General features: G+C 37.6%; 1 protein-coding gene across 3 annotated transcripts in view; it reads right to left on the bottom strand.

The window, feature by feature from the left end:
- ATP6V1A (ATPase H+ transporting V1 subunit A) overlaps nucleotides 1-18933 on the bottom strand; it is a 59536-nt gene that overhangs the window by 6192 nt on the left and 34411 nt on the right. For all 3 annotated transcript variants that reach the window (XM_036107160.2, XM_078066255.1, XM_036107161.2), the window contains exons 4-13: nucleotides 17640-17854; nucleotides 17216-17353; nucleotides 14889-15040; nucleotides 11233-11395; nucleotides 10605-10713; nucleotides 6310-6432; nucleotides 6103-6217; nucleotides 5047-5110; nucleotides 3454-3657; nucleotides 871-965 (exon numbers count right to left, since the gene is read on the bottom strand). In XM_036107160.2, coding sequence (XP_035963053.1) covers nucleotides 871-965; nucleotides 3454-3657; nucleotides 5047-5110; nucleotides 6103-6217; nucleotides 6310-6432; nucleotides 10605-10713; nucleotides 11233-11395; nucleotides 14889-15040; nucleotides 17216-17353; nucleotides 17640-17854 — 1378 coding nt within the window. The remainder of the gene's footprint in view (nucleotides 1-870; nucleotides 966-3453; nucleotides 3658-5046; nucleotides 5111-6102; nucleotides 6218-6309; nucleotides 6433-10604; nucleotides 10714-11232; nucleotides 11396-14888; nucleotides 15041-17215; nucleotides 17354-17639; nucleotides 17855-18933) is intronic.

The following is an 18933-nucleotide window of genomic DNA, read 5'->3' as shown; positions in this document are numbered from 1 at the left end:
TATTTGACAGAGAGAGAGGCACAGCAAGAGAGGGCACACAAGCAGGGGGAGTGGGAGAGGGAGAAGTAGGCTTCCCGCCGAGCAGGGAGCCTGATGCGGGGCCCGATCCCAGGACCCTGGGACCATGACCTGAGCCGAAGGCAGACGTTTAATGACTGAGCCACCCAGGCGCCCCGAAATGGGGACTTTAAATAAGCCACAGCAGTAGCAGACACAAGTGGGACAGCTAACAGAGACTATGGTAGAAAGAAAGAAGACTAGGACTATTGGGAAATGGAGCAGGAAAGTAGGACATAATTACTTAGGAAAAGAGTAGGAGTGGCATGCGCAGCTGTAAAACGTAGTGAGAAAAGCATCTGAAGGAGGCTCCATGCACTACGCCACAATCTAATCTAATTAAAGATGGCTGGATAGGGGCGTGGGGTGGCTCAGTCGTTAAGTGTGTGCCTTCGGCTCAGGTCATGATCCCAGGGTCCTGGGATCGAGCCCTGCATCGGGCTCCCTGCTCAGCGGGAAGCCTGCTTCTCCCTCTCCCACTCCCCCTGCTTGTGCTCACTCTCTCGCTCACTCTGTCAGATAAATGAATAAAATCCTAAAAAAAAAAAAAAGTGGCAAATCCCTTTAAAAAAAAAAAGGGCTGGATAATGAGTGAAAATACTGTTGTCAAAACTGCACAAATGAGGAAAATCAAAAATAAGGGGACATACTAGATCGTTAGATGTTTGCTATGAAAATACAAAATAAACCTATATATTGAGTCAGAGTTCTGTCTGTATGAGAAAAAAAAAGGATTTCTAATGTGGAGGCAGCTCTTTCTTCAAAACTCAACAGAAAATCTTTAAATAAAAAAAGAAAATCAGGATAGGTTACCTGTCATAAGGAGTATATCCATTTTGTTGTAAGAAATCATCTTTGATAAGTTTTGCTACCTCCAGAGTGATTTTATCTGTTTCGGCTAGAGAAGCCTAGAAGAAAAAAAATTTTTTTTAGAAATTTACTTCAATATGGGGCCAGTGATTGTAATCAATTAACCAAGCAAAAACTATATAATCAACACACAGTCATCTATCATTAACAAATTCACTTCATAACTGCTTGTTGATTTTTTTTATTGTGGTAAAAACACGTAACAAGTTTTTCATCTTAACCATTTTTAAGTAGTTCAATAGCGCTCACTATATTCCCATTGTTGTGAAACAGATTTCCTTAACTGGTCATCATGCAAATCTGAAACTCTATATCCATTAAATAGCAATTCTCCTTTTCCTCCTCTCCCAGAACCTGGTAACTACCATTCCACTTTCTGTTTCTATGAATATGACTACTTTAGATGGAATCGCCCCGTATTTGTCTTTTTGTGACTGCTGTATATCACTTAACATAATGTCCTCAAGGTTCATCCATGTTGTAGCATGTGTTAGAATTTTCCTTCCTTTTTAAGGCTGGATAATATCCCATTACATATATACACGCCACATTTTGTTTATCCATTCATTAATCAAAAGACAGTTGGGTTGCTTTTACCTCTTAGCTATCGTGTATAAGTGCTGCTATGAACATGGTATACAAATAAACTAATGTTCTTTTACTGATGTTGGCTAACTGAACGTAATAAAAAAAAGTTCTTTTTTTGAAACACTTTCTTCACATTGTCTTGCTAGCTTAACTATTTGAATTATGAATTTTGAGTTTGTTTCAAAAAAGATCTATATAGGGATGCCTGGGTGGCTCAGTTGGTTAAGCGTCTGCCTTCAGCTCAGGTCATGATCCCGTGGTCCTGGGACCAAGTCCCACATCTGGCTCTCTGCTCAGCGGGGAGCCTGCTTCTCCCTCTGCCTGCCATTCCCCCTGTTTGTGCCCTGTCTCTCTCTCTTTCTGACAAATAAGTAAGTAAAATCTTTAAAAAAAAAATCAATACATTCCATAAACAGTTACTTTTTTAAAAAAGAGGGGCACCTGGGTGGCTCAGTTGTTAAGCGTCTGCCTTCGGCTCAGGTCATGATCCCAGGGCCCTGGGATGGAGCCCCGCATCAGGCTCCCTGCTCAGTGGGGAGCCTGCTTTTCCCTCTCCCACTCCCCCTGCTTGTGTTCCCTCTCTTGCTTTCTCTCTGTCAAATATATAAATAAAATCTTAAAAAAAAAAAAAAAGAACATTATATGGTGTTTAGAACTATGTAAATGCATGGGGTGCCTGGCTGGATTAGTCAGTGGAGCATGTAACTCTTTACCTTGGGGTTGTGAGTTCGAGCCCCATGTTGGGGGTGAAGATTACTCAAAAATAAAATCTTAAAAAAAAGAAACTATAAATGCAAATTTTTTTTCTGTGTCTGAGTACTGTGAGAGCTTCTTTAAATACCCCTGCCTCAAAAGCTTTAACTTTGGCAATTACCCTAAACAGCCTAGCTGGTAAAGATTTGTTGGAAGTTGTGGCAAAGGGACAGGCCCAGTAAGCTAACTGCAGTTGTTTGTCATCTCTGTGCAACTAAGCTCCTTAGAGGTAAGGATCAGGTCTTCTTTCCTTTCTTTCTCCTGTTTTTTTTTTTTTTTTAAGATTTTATTTATTTGCGAGAGAGAGAATGAGAGACAGAGAGCATGAGAGAGAGGAGGGTCAGAGGGAGAAGCAGACTCCCCGCTGAGCAGGGAGCCCGATGCGGAACTCGATCCCGGGACTCCAGGATCATGACCTGAGCTGAAAGCAGTTGCTTAACCAACTGGGCCACCCAGGCGCCCCTCTTTCTCCTGTTTTTTTAAATCCCTTTTATCCCTAATCCCTGCTTCAACCATAAGTATTTTTTTTTTAATATTTATTATTATTATTTATTTGAGAGAGAGAGCACGAGGGGGGGAGGGTCAGAGGGAGAAGCAGACTCCCCGCTGAGCAGGGAGCCCGATGTGGGACTCGATCCTGGGACCCCAGGATCATGGCCTGAGCCGAAGGCAGCTGCTTAACCAACTGAGCCACCCAGGTGTCCAACCGTAAGTATTAAAATGTGTTTTATGTGTATCCCTTTACGTGCAAAAATTCATGTGAAATGTGTATTTTATTTTGTATTAGTATTTTATACTATGTAAAGCAGTCACGTATGTGTCTTTGGCTCTTTTTCAGATCCATCCATGTTGCTGTGTGCCACACAGTCTGCTTCCAGGTCCTGCACACCTCATTCTCCATGGTGTGCAACCCCAAAACTATGAGCAGTAAAACACTGTTCAAAGTGGGTTTGTTACTCAACAATAGGTAATCAAAACAATAATCATCTTTCTACCTTCCATAACACAAACAGGACCCTCAAATATCTGCTGGATAAAGGATAAGCTAAACTTCTATTAGTTCAAAAAATATTTAATAAGTACTCATTTTGCTAGGCAAGAATCTGTATATCCAAGGTTCTATCTGTCCTTACAACATATCACTCTAACTCACAGACCCGTCCTCCGTGGCACTTAACCACTCACCTTTCCCACAAGTTGCACAATTTCTGCCAGGTCTTCTTCTTCCTGCAGAATCTCTTTAGCTTTGGTCCTCAGAGGAACAAATTCTGTGAAGTGTTTGTCATAGTACTCGTCCAAGGCACGCATGTACTTGCTATAGCTGATCAGCCAGTTGACAGAGGGGAAATGCTTACGTTGAGCTAGTTTCTTATCTAAGCCCCAGAACACCTGATTTAAAAACAAAACAAACAAACAAATACAATGATTTTTCTTAAAAAAAAAAAAAATTTTTTAACAGTCTTAAAGTATATTTGTCCTAAATATGCAATTCTATAATATTTTGGTCAAATTATCAATCTTTTTAGTATATCCCACATATAACTGAAATAGAATACAACTTACAATTTAAAAAATATATTCGTTTTAGTTTCAGGATGGATATTATCTATGAATCAAATTCAAATTGTATCTGAATTTCCTTAATAGTATGGCAAATCTGATAGAAGAAAAATGAATGGACTCTTCTGAAGATTTATTATGGTGCAATATAAACAGAGGAACCAGAAAATGCTTACTGAGATAGAATAGATTCTTCACTTTGATTAAACACCTTGAAACATTCTGACTAAATTCAATTCCCTATGATTAAGGGCCAATCCAATAAGATCCAACAGTCATTTTTCTGAGGCCAAATGTTCACATATATTTTTATGCATTCTTAACTTCGCTTGCCCTTTCCCTGAAATTGAAACTCAAAATATTAGCAAAGGTTAAACACCTTGAGAGTTATAAATATAGCCTCTGCCATTTTTTTTCTCAGATACTGACAGAAACATAAGCAAATATTCTTTTTCCCCATGAATAATACACACAGTTATGAATACATCAACATTTTACTACAGCCCTGATTTGTATACATCTTTCATTTAGGCTTCTTTTGATGGCCAAGTTGACCAGCTATCCACTGCAATTCCTGCCTTGTCACTAGGAAGCAGCTGCGTAGGCAGAAAGTACATTTTCCAGCTTTGCTTTCATCTGGGTGTGGCCAACAGAATGAGTGGGGTGACTGCATCTGAGCTCAGAGTTCACAGTGCGGGTGTGCCTTCTCCACAGTCTCCCTCGTGCCAGCCAGAGATGCAGACGGTTACAAGGCTAGGTGACGGTGGAGCCCCAAGCTGGTAGGAACCCTGGTCTCTGAATTACTAGTAAGTGGAAAAGAGCCATCCTCTGATAAGATCATCTGCTTTGGATCATACTATGAGAAAAAAGAAACTTCTACTGAGTTTTTGCCATTATGCATTTTTAGGCCTATTTGTTTCTACAACTAGGGTTACTCTCACTTAAAGGCTATATTATTCTCACATTAATAAAACTTTGCTATTCCGGATGTATTTTCCACTTACAGAAATTAAGTTTGTTATAAATCTTAGGCAAAGAGCTAAGAAACAATGGACAGTATTAAAAGCTCTCAGTGACAAGAATGTTCCTAAAACAGACTTTCCTATTGCTTAACTCTGTAGTGAGTAGATTAAATACTTCACGATGATTTAGATAACATTAGAGCAGAGCCGGGGTGGGAAAGCTCAGAAGTTGACTATACGCTAGGAAAAGATATACCTGAACAATACCAAGAGTAGCAGATGTAACTGGATCAGAAAAATCACCACCAGGTGGAGAAACCCTAAATTTAAAGGGAAAAAAGGCATTATAGAAGATTAAGTAACTGGCATATGAAAATAAAAATCGTTTGAAAGTCAATATTAATGTAAATAACTTTAGAACTAACATTTTTTTTTTTAAGATTTATTAGAGAGAGAGCCAGAGGGCACAAGCAGAGGGAGTAGGAGAAGCAGGATCCCCACTGAGCAGGGAGCCCGAGGTGGGGCTCGATCCCAGGACCCTGGGATCATGACCTGAGCCAAAGGCAGATGCTTAACTGGCTGAGCCACCCAGGCGCCCCTCGAACTAACCTTTAGAACTAAACTTTAGAACTAAGAAAAACTGACATACAAATATTAATAAAGATCAGTACTACATTGCAAATAACAATGGTAACTACTGAATACCTTCTAGTACTAGAAATGAGAGATACAATCAGTTTCATGATTCTAATCAAAAGATGAAACAGGAAGAAAAAGCTCTAAAAACAAAGTATGGCTTTATGTAGTGATCATGGATCTTCATTTTGTTTTTACTTTGATACAATCTTACCTTAATATGCCTATAAATTTCTAAGTTATTAAGACATTGTGACTTAAATATAATAAATCAGTTAAGTCAAATAACCAGAATATGCAGAGAGAAGCTAAACATATACATTGTAAGGAGCTCTTTGGGTGACCCTGGAGTGCAGTCTTGGTTAAGAACCACTACCCTCAGAAGAAGCTGAATTTTTTCTCTTTCAAATTAATGACTTTTGGGGCACCTGGGTGGCTCAGTCGTTAAGTGTCTGCCTTTGGCTCAGGTCATGATCCCAGGGTCCTGGGATCGAGCCCTGCATCGGGCTCCCTGCTCAGTGGGAAGCCTGCTTCTCCCTCTCCCACTCCCCCTGCTTGTGTTCCCTCTCTCACTGTGTCTCTCTCTGTCAAATAAATAAATAAAATCTTAATAAAATAAAATAAAATAAATAACTTTTAATTTTTCTTTTGAAAAGTGAACAGTTGAGGTGCTTACGCTCCTACAATGCTGACACTTCCTTCTCTTTCAGGATTTCCAAGACATTTCACCCGGCCTGCTCGCTCATAGAAAGAGGCCAGACGGGCACCAAGATATGCAGGATATCCACTATCTGAAAAAATGAAAAGAAATTTAAGAGAGGGTCTAAGCCAGTCCTAAAAATCTTATCAGCCTTCTTACATGATAAGCAATACAAAGATTTACCTGCAGGCATTTCAGCTAAGCGGCCAGAGATTTCTCTAAGAGCCTCTGCCCATCTAGAGGTAGAGTCAGCCATCATACTGACATGATAACCCATGTCACGGAAATATTCTGACAGCGTAATTCCTAAATTGGGAAGAATATCGCAAGTTATAATTCTACAAGGTAGAAACCTTACTTTGTCACCCTTAAGAAAACTTTAAAACAATAAGTACATGAGGTAGACTGATAGCTGTTCACCAAAATCTGTTCTCCCTCTTGTTTTGTGCACACAGTTGAATTATGTTTCCTGGCCTCCTTAATATTTAGATATGACCATGTAACTGACCTTCAGCTGATAGAATGAAAGTCAAAGTAATGAGTTTCATCATCAGGCAAGCCACACATCCTTTAATGCTCTTTATTCCTTCTGACTTACTGAGATAGAGAGGACTCCCAGGAGCTCTGGAAGTCATGAGTTGAAAATGAAAGAGTACTTTTCAGCCTGGGTCCCAGGCCAGAATGACAGAATAAAAAATAGACGCTGACCACTTAAAAAAAACATCTATTATACTGAGCAATGACAAGTTTGGGTTTATTTGCTGCCATAGCCTATTCTAATATAATACACATTTTAAAAAGTAGGAAAAGACTTTTTCCCTATTCCTTGTTGAGATAATTATGTCTGAAATTAATTTCCACTGTAGCTTTTATCTACATATCACACATACACATACCAAAACCCCCCAACTAATTAGCTTGTTTGATTATTTTTCAAAAGTAGCAAATGTTATTAACCTGACTAATATCTTAATTATCCAGATCATTCTGCTGTGCATATTAGGTTCCATTCTTTTAAATCACTACGGTAAACCATTTAGAAAAAGAGTCTAACGTACAGAAAGAAGTCCCGGGTTCTAGTTTCTGTTCTGTCATTAACCTCAGCAAACTAGCTTCATTTCCCAGTGTGGTTTCCTAATCTGTTAAAATGGAATAACTCTTGCTCTATCTATCTGTACATATCAGATGAAATGATACATATAAATGCCCTTTGAAAAGTACAAGGTACTATGCAACTCCAACATATTAGAAAGTTATAGTTGTTACTACATTGTAAGAGCCCCCAAATCTAATGCCCTGATTCCTTTATTTTACCTGTAAAGAAACAGAGGCATATATAAGTAAAACAAAATAGCACTCAAAAATTCAGCAATTTACTATTTATCATATCACATCTTTCAGAATAAGAAATACTGATATCTGAGGCTTTTAAAAAATGATTCCACGATCAAAGTCTTAAAAAAAAATCACTTCTCATTATTAAGGCTTAAAAAAACACATTTGTCATCACATATTCCAATGTGATGATAGGATCAGGTCCTCTCTTATACCAGCATGGCTACATTTTCAGTTTCTGTGACGATGCTCATTAATGCTTGTGTGTATGTATTAGAAAGACTTGGTGGAAGAGACAGATACATATGAGTAAACTTCAAAGGAGTTTCACAGACCTAATGATATCAGCGCCTATCAGTGTAAAAAAACCAACAAAACAACACCTTAGACAAAATCAAAAGATGAACAAACTGGGAAAACACTGGCAACTCATGATAGATAAAAGACCATTTTCAAAGAGCTTTTATAAATCAGTATGAAAAAGAACTCCTGTCCAAAAGGAACGTGGACAGAAAGCAGTTTTCAAATGGTTAATACAAAGAGCAAAGATGCTAGCTCACTGAAAGAAATACAGACTGAACAGGTATCTAATAAAGCAGGGATAGTAAAATGCTAATTGTCAAATCTGGGTGCTGAGAATGCAATATTCTTTCAAATGTCTATGTGTTTGATAATTATCCTAATAAAGTGGTACAAAACCTAGCACTGGTGAAGATGTGGAGAAACAGAACTCTTGCTCGCTGTTACCCCTTTTGAAGGGCTATCAAAATCTAAAATCTATATAACAGTTGTATGCTTGGCAATTTTACTTCTACAAATTTACCTTACAAAAATGTACAAAGAAACGTGCACAAAACATGAAAAGAAACTATAAAAAACACACATAAGGATGTTTTAGTGATGCAAGGTTTGTGATAGCAAAAAAACGATCAATAATCCATGTGTCTACCAGAAAGATGCTGGTTAAATCAGTTATGATATAGCCATACAGCTGGGATACTGTGCAGCTATTTAAAAGAAGACTTCCTCTCTTAAAATAGTAGATGAATAGGTCACTTTTCCCTTCTCACACAAGTAATCACCAAACAAGGAGAACAAGAAATACAAAAACTCTATTATCAGGGCACCTGGTGGCTCAGTCGTTAAGCGTCTGCCTTCGGCTCAGGTCATGATCCCAGGGTCCTGGGATCGAGCCCCACATCAGGCTCCCTGCTCCGTGGGAAGCCTGCTTCTCCCTCTCCCACTCCCCCTGCTTGTGTTCCCTCTCTCGCTGTGTCTCTCTCTGTCAAATAAATAAAGTCTTTTTGTTTTTTTTAAATTTATTTATTTGACAGAGAGTTAGAGAGCACAAGTAGGCAGAGCGGCAGGCAGAGGGAAAGGGAGAAGCAGGCTCTCTGCTGAGCAGGGAGCCCAATGCGGGGCTCGATCCCAGGACCCTGGGATCATGACCTGAGCCAAAGGCAGCCGCCCAACCGACTGAGCCACCCAGGCGCCCCTAAATAAATAAAATCTTAAAAAAAAAAAAAAAAGAAGATAACCATAAGAGAAGAGAAAAAGTTTCAGAAACAATTCTTGAAAATTTTCCAAAAAAATAAAAGACATCTTCATAGGTTGAAAAGGTAAATAAGTATGTTTCAGGAAAAATTTATCAAAACTATCAATACTGGCATATATCCTAATAAAGTTATAAAACTTTAAATTTAAAGAGAAATTTCTTTGAGCAAAAAGAAAAATCATCTATAAAAGGGAAAAAAGCAGGTCGGCTTCAGATCTCTATCTGGCATTATTTTTTTAAAGATTTATTTATTTTGAGAGAGAGAGAGAGAAAAAGGGAGAGAGAGAAAGAGGGAGAGCTCATATGAGTGAGCACACCAGGAGAAGCAGAGGAAAAGGGAGAGAGAATCCCAAGCAGACTCTGCGCTGAGTGTGGAGCCCGATGTGGGGCTCGATCCCATGACCCTGAGATATTAACCTGAGTCGAAACCAAGAATCCGAGGCCAACTGACTGCGCTGCCCAGATGCCCCTCTCTCCCTAGAATTTAATGTTAGAATAAGAGGTCTCAAGGAAACAAACACTGATCCAAAATATTTATACCCAGCCAAACTACTATTAAACTTTAAAGGCAGTGGAGGGGCACCTGACTGGCTCAGTCAGAAGAGTGTGCAAGTCTTGATCTTGGGGTCATGAGTTTGAGCTCTGTGTTGGGTGTAGCGATTACTTAAAGAGAAAAGAGAAAAAGGAAGAAAATTTAAAGGCAGTGGAGGGGCACCTGACTGGCTCAGTCAGAAAAATGTGCAAGTCTTGATCTTGGGGTCATGAGTTCGAGCTCCGTGTTGGGTGTAGTGATTACTTAAAGAGAAAAGAGAAAAAGGAAGAAAATTTAAAGGCAGTGGAAAAAAACAAACTTATGAAGAAAAAAGAATCCATGGAATATAGTTTCCCTGAGCCTTTCTTGAAGAAACTTCAAAAAGTCAGATTTTAGGCAACCACGAAACAAATGGAGAAACTGTAGCCAAAGGACTGCTGTGGGGACTGACTCCATTTTACTCTAGGTTTAAGGCTAATACAAATATTGTATGTATGGTTACACAACAGAATGTGAATATTATAAATCCTGAAAATGTAGAAATAAGAGTACCAAAAGCTGGGATAGAAGTAGGAGCAAAGATGCGAGGTAATACATAAACACACAGATTTTCTTATCTTTTATATCTAGCCATCAAAATACAATAATTCAAAACTGATGTTTCAAGTTATAGAGCTACAGGTATATTTGGAGTTAGAGCAATGGTAAAACATGTAATGAAAAAAAAAACAGTGTAGAAGATGTGTCATTTTATGGTCATGCTAGCTTTAAACTTAAGAACAGGCGTAAACTTCCTTTTTTTTTTTAAAGATTTATTTATTTATTTTAGAGAGAGAGAGAGAGAGAAACAGAGGGCAAGCAAGTGGGGGGAGGGGCATAGGGAGAGGGAGAAAAATCCCAAGCAGACGCCCCACCAAGCACAGAGCCTAACATGAGGCTTGATCCTAGGACCCTGAGATTATGACCTGAGCCAAAATCAAGAGCTGGATGCTTAACCAACTGCACTACCCAAGTGCCCCAGATGTAAACTGCTTTTATTCTAATTCATATACTCACCAGTATAAATAGAAGCTTCTCTAGCAGCAACAGGCATATTGGAGGTATTGGCTACCAAAGCTGTCCTCTTCATAATTGATTCCACCTTACCATCAACTTCCATCGTGAGCTAAAGGCAAACAATCTATTTTGATCCTCTAATTTCCAAATAGAACATTGTAGTCCCCCTTTTTACAATTTTCCCATACTTAATCCCTCTTATAATCAGTTTTCCCCAAGTGGTATTTCCCATTACTCCAAACTTTTCTTCCTGCCCCATTGTGCTTTTATTTCATAAATGAAATCCATTATTTTATGGAAAAAGGAGTATTAGTTTAGCAACCTAGTAGAGCATATAAAACCGATATAAAGTTCCCATCCATAAATATTTTGTCTATTTTATCTTTCTCCTAATAACTGAAAACCATTAGACCACAAAAAGAAACTTTAAAGTATTTGACTGAAAAATTCAAATTCCTTTCCTTGAATATACAAATTGAATTACAAATATAATTAGAAAATTCCTTAAGAGATCCTTGACAAATGAGAGCATTGCTCCAGATCCAACACAAAGCTTTATTAATTGCCACTGAAAGTTGATCAGTGGTATTTTCTCGAGAATAATATTTGAAGCTTTATACATACGGACCTCTGGGAAGTCCCGGAGGACTTCGGACATCTCATTTCCTCGTTCACCACATCCTACATAGATGATCACATCACTGTTGGAATACTTGGAAAGAGACTGTGATATCACTGTCTTTCCACAGCCAAAAGCCCCCGGGATTGCAGTAGTTCCTCCCTGTACACATCTAAGCAAAGAAAACAAAGTGCATTACTTTATTTGCTAATAAATACTAACAAATAAAGTAGGTAAGTGACACAGAAATACAAGTTAAGGAAAGAAAGCACTTTGAAATATTTTCATCTGTAAATACAAAGATAGATATACAGACACAGCTACAAAAATTGCTCCCCCAGTTGATACCTGTAACAGTGTATTTTTTTTTATTGTCATTAACCATTTCTACCATCTTTAACAGCTGGAAAGTGAGAATATATGCTATAAGGTACCTGGGGAAAAGGAATCTGAAAATAAATAAAACAGTACTAATGATTTTTAGAATGCTTATATAGATTAGTTCAGGAAAGCACAATTAGGAATTAAAGCTAAAAGACAAATTTAAACAACTTTACTAAGTTGTCTTCTGAGGCAAAAAATAAGACCTAAGAAAATCATATCCTGCCATAAAGGTTAATGAACGAAGACTTTTGTTAAGGTGTCATTGTCAATCCCCTTTTATACACTGAGTAACTATTTATAAAGTACTTTCTAGGCACTGCTTGGAGATACTGGAGAGACACCAGCAAATAAGATAGCCATGTTTCTGTCCGCACAGAGCTCACATTCCAGCAGGGTAAAATAAAGAGGCAGCTGGTGATTACAGTGCCATTTAGCAGCTACATTCAAACTTTCCCTACAAAGTGGCACAGGAGAGTGAACTACCCTTAAGGGCAGAGGAAAGTGCATGTCGTGGTGTGTGTCCGTGTGTGTGTGCACATGCTAAGTGTGTATGTAGAGCAGGTGGGTATAGGTAGGAGAAATGAAATGTAATGCTAAGGGAAATTTCTTTGCAATACTGTGTTTTATTATAAAATTCACAGAAACACTATAGCCTTAATAATAACAATAGACTTCTTCAATATAAAACTAATATGCATTAAAGTTTTTTTCTCCTTCAAACTTTTCAGTGACTTTGATAAACTAAGAAGGCATGTCCATTCATTCCATGGCTTTGTTTACCTCTCTCAAATCACTTTTAACTTGGGTGGGGAGGCAGGGCTGGGTGTGACCCAGTTTGGAAGTTCAATGTGAAATTCAATGTGAAAAGTGCTTTCATAGAGAATAGCCAAGGTGCTATGGGAGAACACCGGAAGGGATGCAAAGTCTGACACTGGATTGGAGTGGGGTTAGGAGATCCTTCTGACAGTAGCTAAGACCTGAAAGGAAACAGAAATTAGCCAGACAAAGGGAAATAATGTTCCAAGCAGAGGAAACAGCATACCCAAAGGCCCGGGGGCAAGAGGGAGCACTGCTTGAGGAACCAGAAGTCCTTCAGGATGCCTGGAAGATGGTATATAAGGAGCTTGGGCAGTCAAGTGGCTGAGATGATACTGGAAGGTAAGCAATAACCCGATCACAGATGGTTTTGTAAGGAGTTAAGGAGTATTTGTTTCAAGAGCAATGAAGTGCAGTTAGGGGCTTCAAGCAAAACAGTGCAGGACGAGATATATGTTTTAGATGGGTCATTTTGTAACATGGACAATCACTTAGAAAGAAGGTAAGACTGAAGAGAAGTCTGATTAAATGTGATTATTGCAGGAATTAGGGTAGGATCCTTAATTAAAGCCATGGAGTAGGGATGAAAGACATAGATTAAAAAGTATCCAGGTAATAGAATAAAAGCACTTGTTCAATAATTAGATGTGGGCAGGTAAGAATGATCCTTGAGAGAAGTCACAGATTTTACATTAGGCATTTACCGGATGGACGACAGTGACATCTGCTCAAAGAGGCAACAAAAAAAAGATGAGCAAGTTTCAAGGAAGAGAGTGGTGATTAAGATGATGATTTGAGCTATGAATATACTGACTCTGAGGCACCTCTAAGGCATTCAAAAGGAGAGGTATGAACAGAAGTGAACATGTGAGTCTGGAACTCACATGAGATCTGGGAGGAAGATACAGATGTGAAAGTCATCATTTTAATATTTAATATTTAAGTCATGAGAGTGAAAAAACTCTAAGAAATATCAAAATTAAGGGAGAAGGGAACTGAAATGGAGAATAAGAACTTGTGGACAGAAGCTAATAGGAAAAACAAAGAAAGAGGGTATTTGAAGGAGGAAGGAGTAGAAAGCAATATCCAAAGTTGTAGCAATTAAGGAAATATTAAAACTTATTGAATTATCAGTACGGGAGTGAATGATGATGTTAGTGAGAGTAGTTTCAACCGGGTGGGCAACAGAGTGAGAGTGGGAAAAGTGGAGATGGCCAATTTATTTTTTCAAGAGGTCTGGCTATGAAGATGAGGAGACAAGTAGTGGAAGGTAGAAAGGGGAAAGGATGGAGGGTAGAAATTTTTTCATTAGATGGGAGATAAAGGGAAGATAACCTTGAAGCTTATCTAAAGGGAGATAACCTAAAGTGAGGTCCCAGAGGAGACATGAGGTGGGATATACTCCAGAAAGAGGAGAGAAGAAGGAACGGATGGAAGTGTACATTAATTGAAGGAGTTTCGAATGTGATGACCTCTAACTTCTCTGTGAAGGCTCTAGCATGATCATTTGTTGCCAAAGAAGGAAGAATGGAGCTGAGGCCTTGAGGCAGGTGCAGATGTCTGAAACAGCTGCTGAGGAGAGGAGGAGAATGGTAAACAGGGAAATGCAGGACTGTGACCCAGCAGTGAGGTACTAACTTGCACTGATTATTTGATTTTCTCAGCAGCCTGTGTGTAGATCTGGAAGAAGGGTATCCCCTTCTGAACTGATTCACAGTTGGGATTTTGCTGGGTGGGTGTAACAAAAACAAAGGAACAAGAAAATTTAGTATACCGGCAAATATGCAGAAAATTGACAAACTAGTAAGCTTAAGCTAGATACTGAAGGATATGGAAACAGGAAGTGCTGACTAATAAGTCACGAGAAATAGCGAGAACAACTCAGAGAGTAGGTTTCAAGGGTCAGTGGGACGTATGTGGGTCAGTGATCAAGGTTGAAGGAGTTACTGTATCATGGCTTCAGTCTTTTCTGTGAATTAAATGATGAAGTCATTTGTTGAAAGTAAAGCAGGGTATGGTGAAGCCTGAGAATTAAAGATGTTTTAAGCAGTCAAAGAAAATGGCAAAGAGCAGACTATAAATTAATAAAGAGTCCTGGGCAGCATGGAGAGCTCCGCTGATTTTAGAAACCACCAACTTATAGTGATACCAATCAACTAAATCCAGGATAACTTAATAAAGATAGTTATATCTTTGGGCATAGATTTTCTTCTGGAAATTTTATTTTTTCAGAAAGTTTTAGAAAAAAAAACTTTGCTTTTGCAACTGTGAAACAATAAATTTTCAATGATTTGACTCTATAATAAGCATTGGCAATATATGAATATATTTATCTAGTTCACTATTACTTCTCTAGATAAAATTTATTATAGCATTAGCACATTAAATCTTTATCTATAAAGCAGTGAAACAATAAGCACATATAATCCTCTGAGGAAAAATCACAGGACACAGCTCAAACTTACGGAAAAAGGGCATCAAGGACCCTCTGGCCAGTCAACAAGGGATGATTAGCCGGCAGCTTCTCAGTGACAGGCCGAACTTGACGTACAGGCCACACCTGGACCATGCTAAACTTTTCCTTTATACCTTCAAATTCAAGCTCCAAGACAACATCCTATAAAAATACAGCAGGATGTTAAGTACAGTCAAATTTATGAACATTCCTTCCTCCAAAATCAAAGTAATCCCAGATTCCTCTTGAGGTGGAGAGGTGGTATGTGGAAGTGGAGAAGGAGATTTGTACTTCTTATTGCAAATCTTTATATAGAATTCTCATTTTTTTGACCAGGTGTACTTATTACTGTTTCAAGAATTAAAAAATAGGAGTTTTTGAGAAAGAGGTATTTCAAGTAACAAAGGAATAGTTAAATAAATTATATGGATATGCACAGGGACAAGTCTTAAAAGATATAGAAATGAAATGGGGGAGAAATGAAAACTTTCATAATTTACTTTGTATTCTTTCATTTACTTTATTACAACGCTCTTACACTGATTTAATTAAAATACTTACCTATTATGAACCCTGAAATACTTAATAAAGTTAAATATTAAATATTTACAAAAGCAAAAAGGTAATACTCTAACATTTATGAACACTGGGATGATTTCAACTATTCACAAACAACCCCAACGTCCACAGACCTATAGAAAGCAGTAACTTTGTTGATGCGTGAATTTGAATTATCTACCTTAGAGTGTTTCTTCCATGTAGGAGTGTGTGAGTCTCTAAGCTAGTGAGTCAGGCTGGCTGACTGCCCAGAATCCCAATCTTAACTCTTTTGTTCTCTATATTTTGTAGAGAACAGACTTACTCTTGTGAAATGATTAGAAAAGTATTCTTTTATCACATTTTGTTGGGAACACATTATTTGTTACAATGGTCTTCTTAATAAAGTTATCTTCATACCCACAAAGACTATTGAGTCTACTGTACTTGATATGATATGACTATCAATAACATTAAAGGACTAAGTTTTAAGTAGCTCATCCAGAGTTAGAATTCATATAATCCGTCATATAATTTATTATGTAAATATAGATTGACAGTTAAAATCAAAGTAAGTCTATTCTATGCCTAAAGAATCAGGGCTTTAAGTAATGTCGCATAAGTTAAGAAGGTAGGAAAATGTTATACTACATATTGCTTTCCGTTAAAAAAAAAACCAAACAACTCAATATGTTCTGCTTTTTCTATTCCCAAGCCCAAGTTTAAAAATAAAATCATAAAAAAATCTTAAAAAAATAATTATAGGAATTATTTACAGGAAACAACAGGTGTTGGCAAGGATGTGGAGAAAGGGGAGCCCTCTTGCACTGTTGGTGGGAATGCAAACTGGTGCAGCTACTCTGGAAAATAGTATGGTGGTTCCTCAAAAAGTTGAAAATAGAATTACCCTATGACCCAGCAATTACACTACTAGGTAATTACCCAGAAGATACAAAAATACTGATTCAAAGGGGTACATGCATGCCAATGTTTATAGCAGCATTATCAACAATAGTCAAATTATGGAAAGAGCCCAAATATCCATCCACTGATGAATGGATAAAGAAGAGGTGGTATATATCTACAATGGAATATTAGCCATAAAAAAAGAATGAAATCTTGCCATCTGCAACAATGTGGATGAAGCTAGAGAGTACTATGCTAAAAGTGAAATAAGTCAGTCACAGAAAGACAAACACCATAGGATTTCACTTGTACGTGAAATTTAAGAAAAACAGATGAACACAGGGGGAGAAAAAAAGGGAGGCAACCGTAAAACAGACTTTTAACTGTAGAGAACAAACTGAGTTACTGGAGGGGAGATGGGTGGGAGATGGGCTAAGTGGATGATGGGTATTAAAGAGGCCACTTGTGATGAGCGCTGGATGTTATATGTAACTGATAAATCACTAAATTCTGCACCGGAAACTAATATTGCACTGTATGTTAACTAAGAGGAATTTAAACAAAAACTTGAAAAAAGTGAATAAGGGAATCTAATGTACAACATGATGACTGTAGTTAACAGTTTGTGTTATATACTTGAAAGCTGCTAACAGAGTAGATCTTAAATGTTCTCACCACACAGACACAAAAATTAAGTACATGATGTGTTAACTAACCCTATTGTGGTAATCATTTTATAATAGATAAGCGAATTAAATCATCAAGGTAAAAAAAAATTATGGAGTGATTTAAAACCTACACATTAAGTATCAATTCTATGACTATACAGGACACTAAAATGGGACAATTATCAGGTAGGACCACACTATGAGATAAAGTTTATACAATACTTACTGAGGTATCATAATTTCCAGGTGGAGCAATGTAAGTTACAGTTCCTCTGTTTCGTGGGGGTAACATGATTTTGTGTTTGATGAGTGAGTTCTCATTGACAATTCCATAAATATCTCCACCAGTGATGTGACTACCAACCTAGAGAACAAATGCATTTGCTGTTTAATGTTCAAATAAGCATCAAGCTGTTTAATGTTTAAATAAATGTCAAGTAGATTCATCCTTGCTGCTGCTATTATTTAAATCATTTGCCTCACTCATCAATAAAACATATTAGTTCTATAATTCTTCTAGTACATTTAAAGAAAATTTTAAACTATGCTTCTGTGGTCTATTTTTATTTGACTAAAGTACAAAATAGTTCACTAAACATCCATTTCACATTCTTTCACCAACTTTAGAAACCTTGGTTATAAAGACATACCCGTAGGTTTTTGCAAGGTGTAAAATCCCATTTGACATCTCTGCTAAGAGCGGACACATTTACTCCTCTGGGAATGTAGATACTTTGAGTCTGACTGCTGATATCTGACAAAGGTCTCTGAATACCATCAAAAATGGCGCCCATGATGCCAGGCCCGAGCTCTACTGAGAGGGGTTTACCAGTGCGGAGTACAGGATCTCCAACAGATACACCAGCTAGAAACAGTAGTTGAGGAAAACTCACTATGAAAGTTTAGAGACACTATAAGAAGGAAACACCACAGCTGAACAGGAAATGCTACTTAAGAAGCTAAAACAGAAATTCTCAAACTTTTTTAGTTTGCAACATCCTCAGTGTTTCAGTAACTGTTTCACAGTGACCTATGACAAAAGATATATTTAATAATTCCATTTATTAAATAGTTCTATCCAACCAACTTAATAAATACATATGTCCTAACAACTGTCACTTTAAGAGAAAAATATATAGAGAGATTTAAGGAAAAAAATAGTATTTTAATTTCATTTTTAAATAACATCAGTTCCTCAAATGGGATGTAAGTGCCTATTGGGCACTGTAAAATTTTCAAATCTTAGAATCAGACTGAACACCTGCTCCACATTTATTTTTGTATGATACCTGCTTTTTAGCTTAACAATCACCAAACACTCAGCTTTGCAAAGATATGACATCACTGACAAAAACATAGTGCGGCTGAATAATGAAAGTGTCTATTAACTGAAGCTACTGGTTCACGTGATGTCTGACAACATGTCTAATATTCCTGTGTTAACCTCAAAAATTTTAAATATCCTGGCACATCAAATGAGTTTGCAGCAGCTGCCCAGTGTGCCTTCTGCACAGTTTGGGAACCACAGAGCTAAAAGCAGAAGCAATACATTGTTGTTTTCTTTTTTTTTTTTTTACTACCGAGGAATATCAGTCCCCTAGAAAGGATATTAGTACCTGGGCAAAACCTTAAAATCTTAAGAATTAAGAAGTGGTTTTGAAAAGGAAAAGAAGAAAACCTGCACATAAGCACACTGAAACCATGTTGCTCTCACATACTTGTTGACAGGAGTAAAATCAGTACAACTTTTACTGACAGCAACTCAGTAAAATCTATCAAAATTTAAAACGCATAAACCTTGACCCAAGAATCCAACTTCCGTGAATTCACACTATAGTTACACTATAACACTGTTTATAATATATATAGACTAGACACAACCAAAATTTCTATCATTAAAGAGATTAATAAATTATGGTATATTCGTATGATGGAATTCTATGT

Source organism: Halichoerus grypus, chromosome 1, assembly GCF_964656455.1.
Source record: "Halichoerus grypus chromosome 1, mHalGry1.hap1.1, whole genome shotgun sequence".
NCBI classification, from domain to species: Eukaryota; Metazoa; Chordata; class Mammalia; order Carnivora; family Phocidae; genus Halichoerus; species Halichoerus grypus.
Note: the sequence above shows the minus strand (reverse complement) of the source record. Positions and strands in the feature narration are given on the sequence as shown.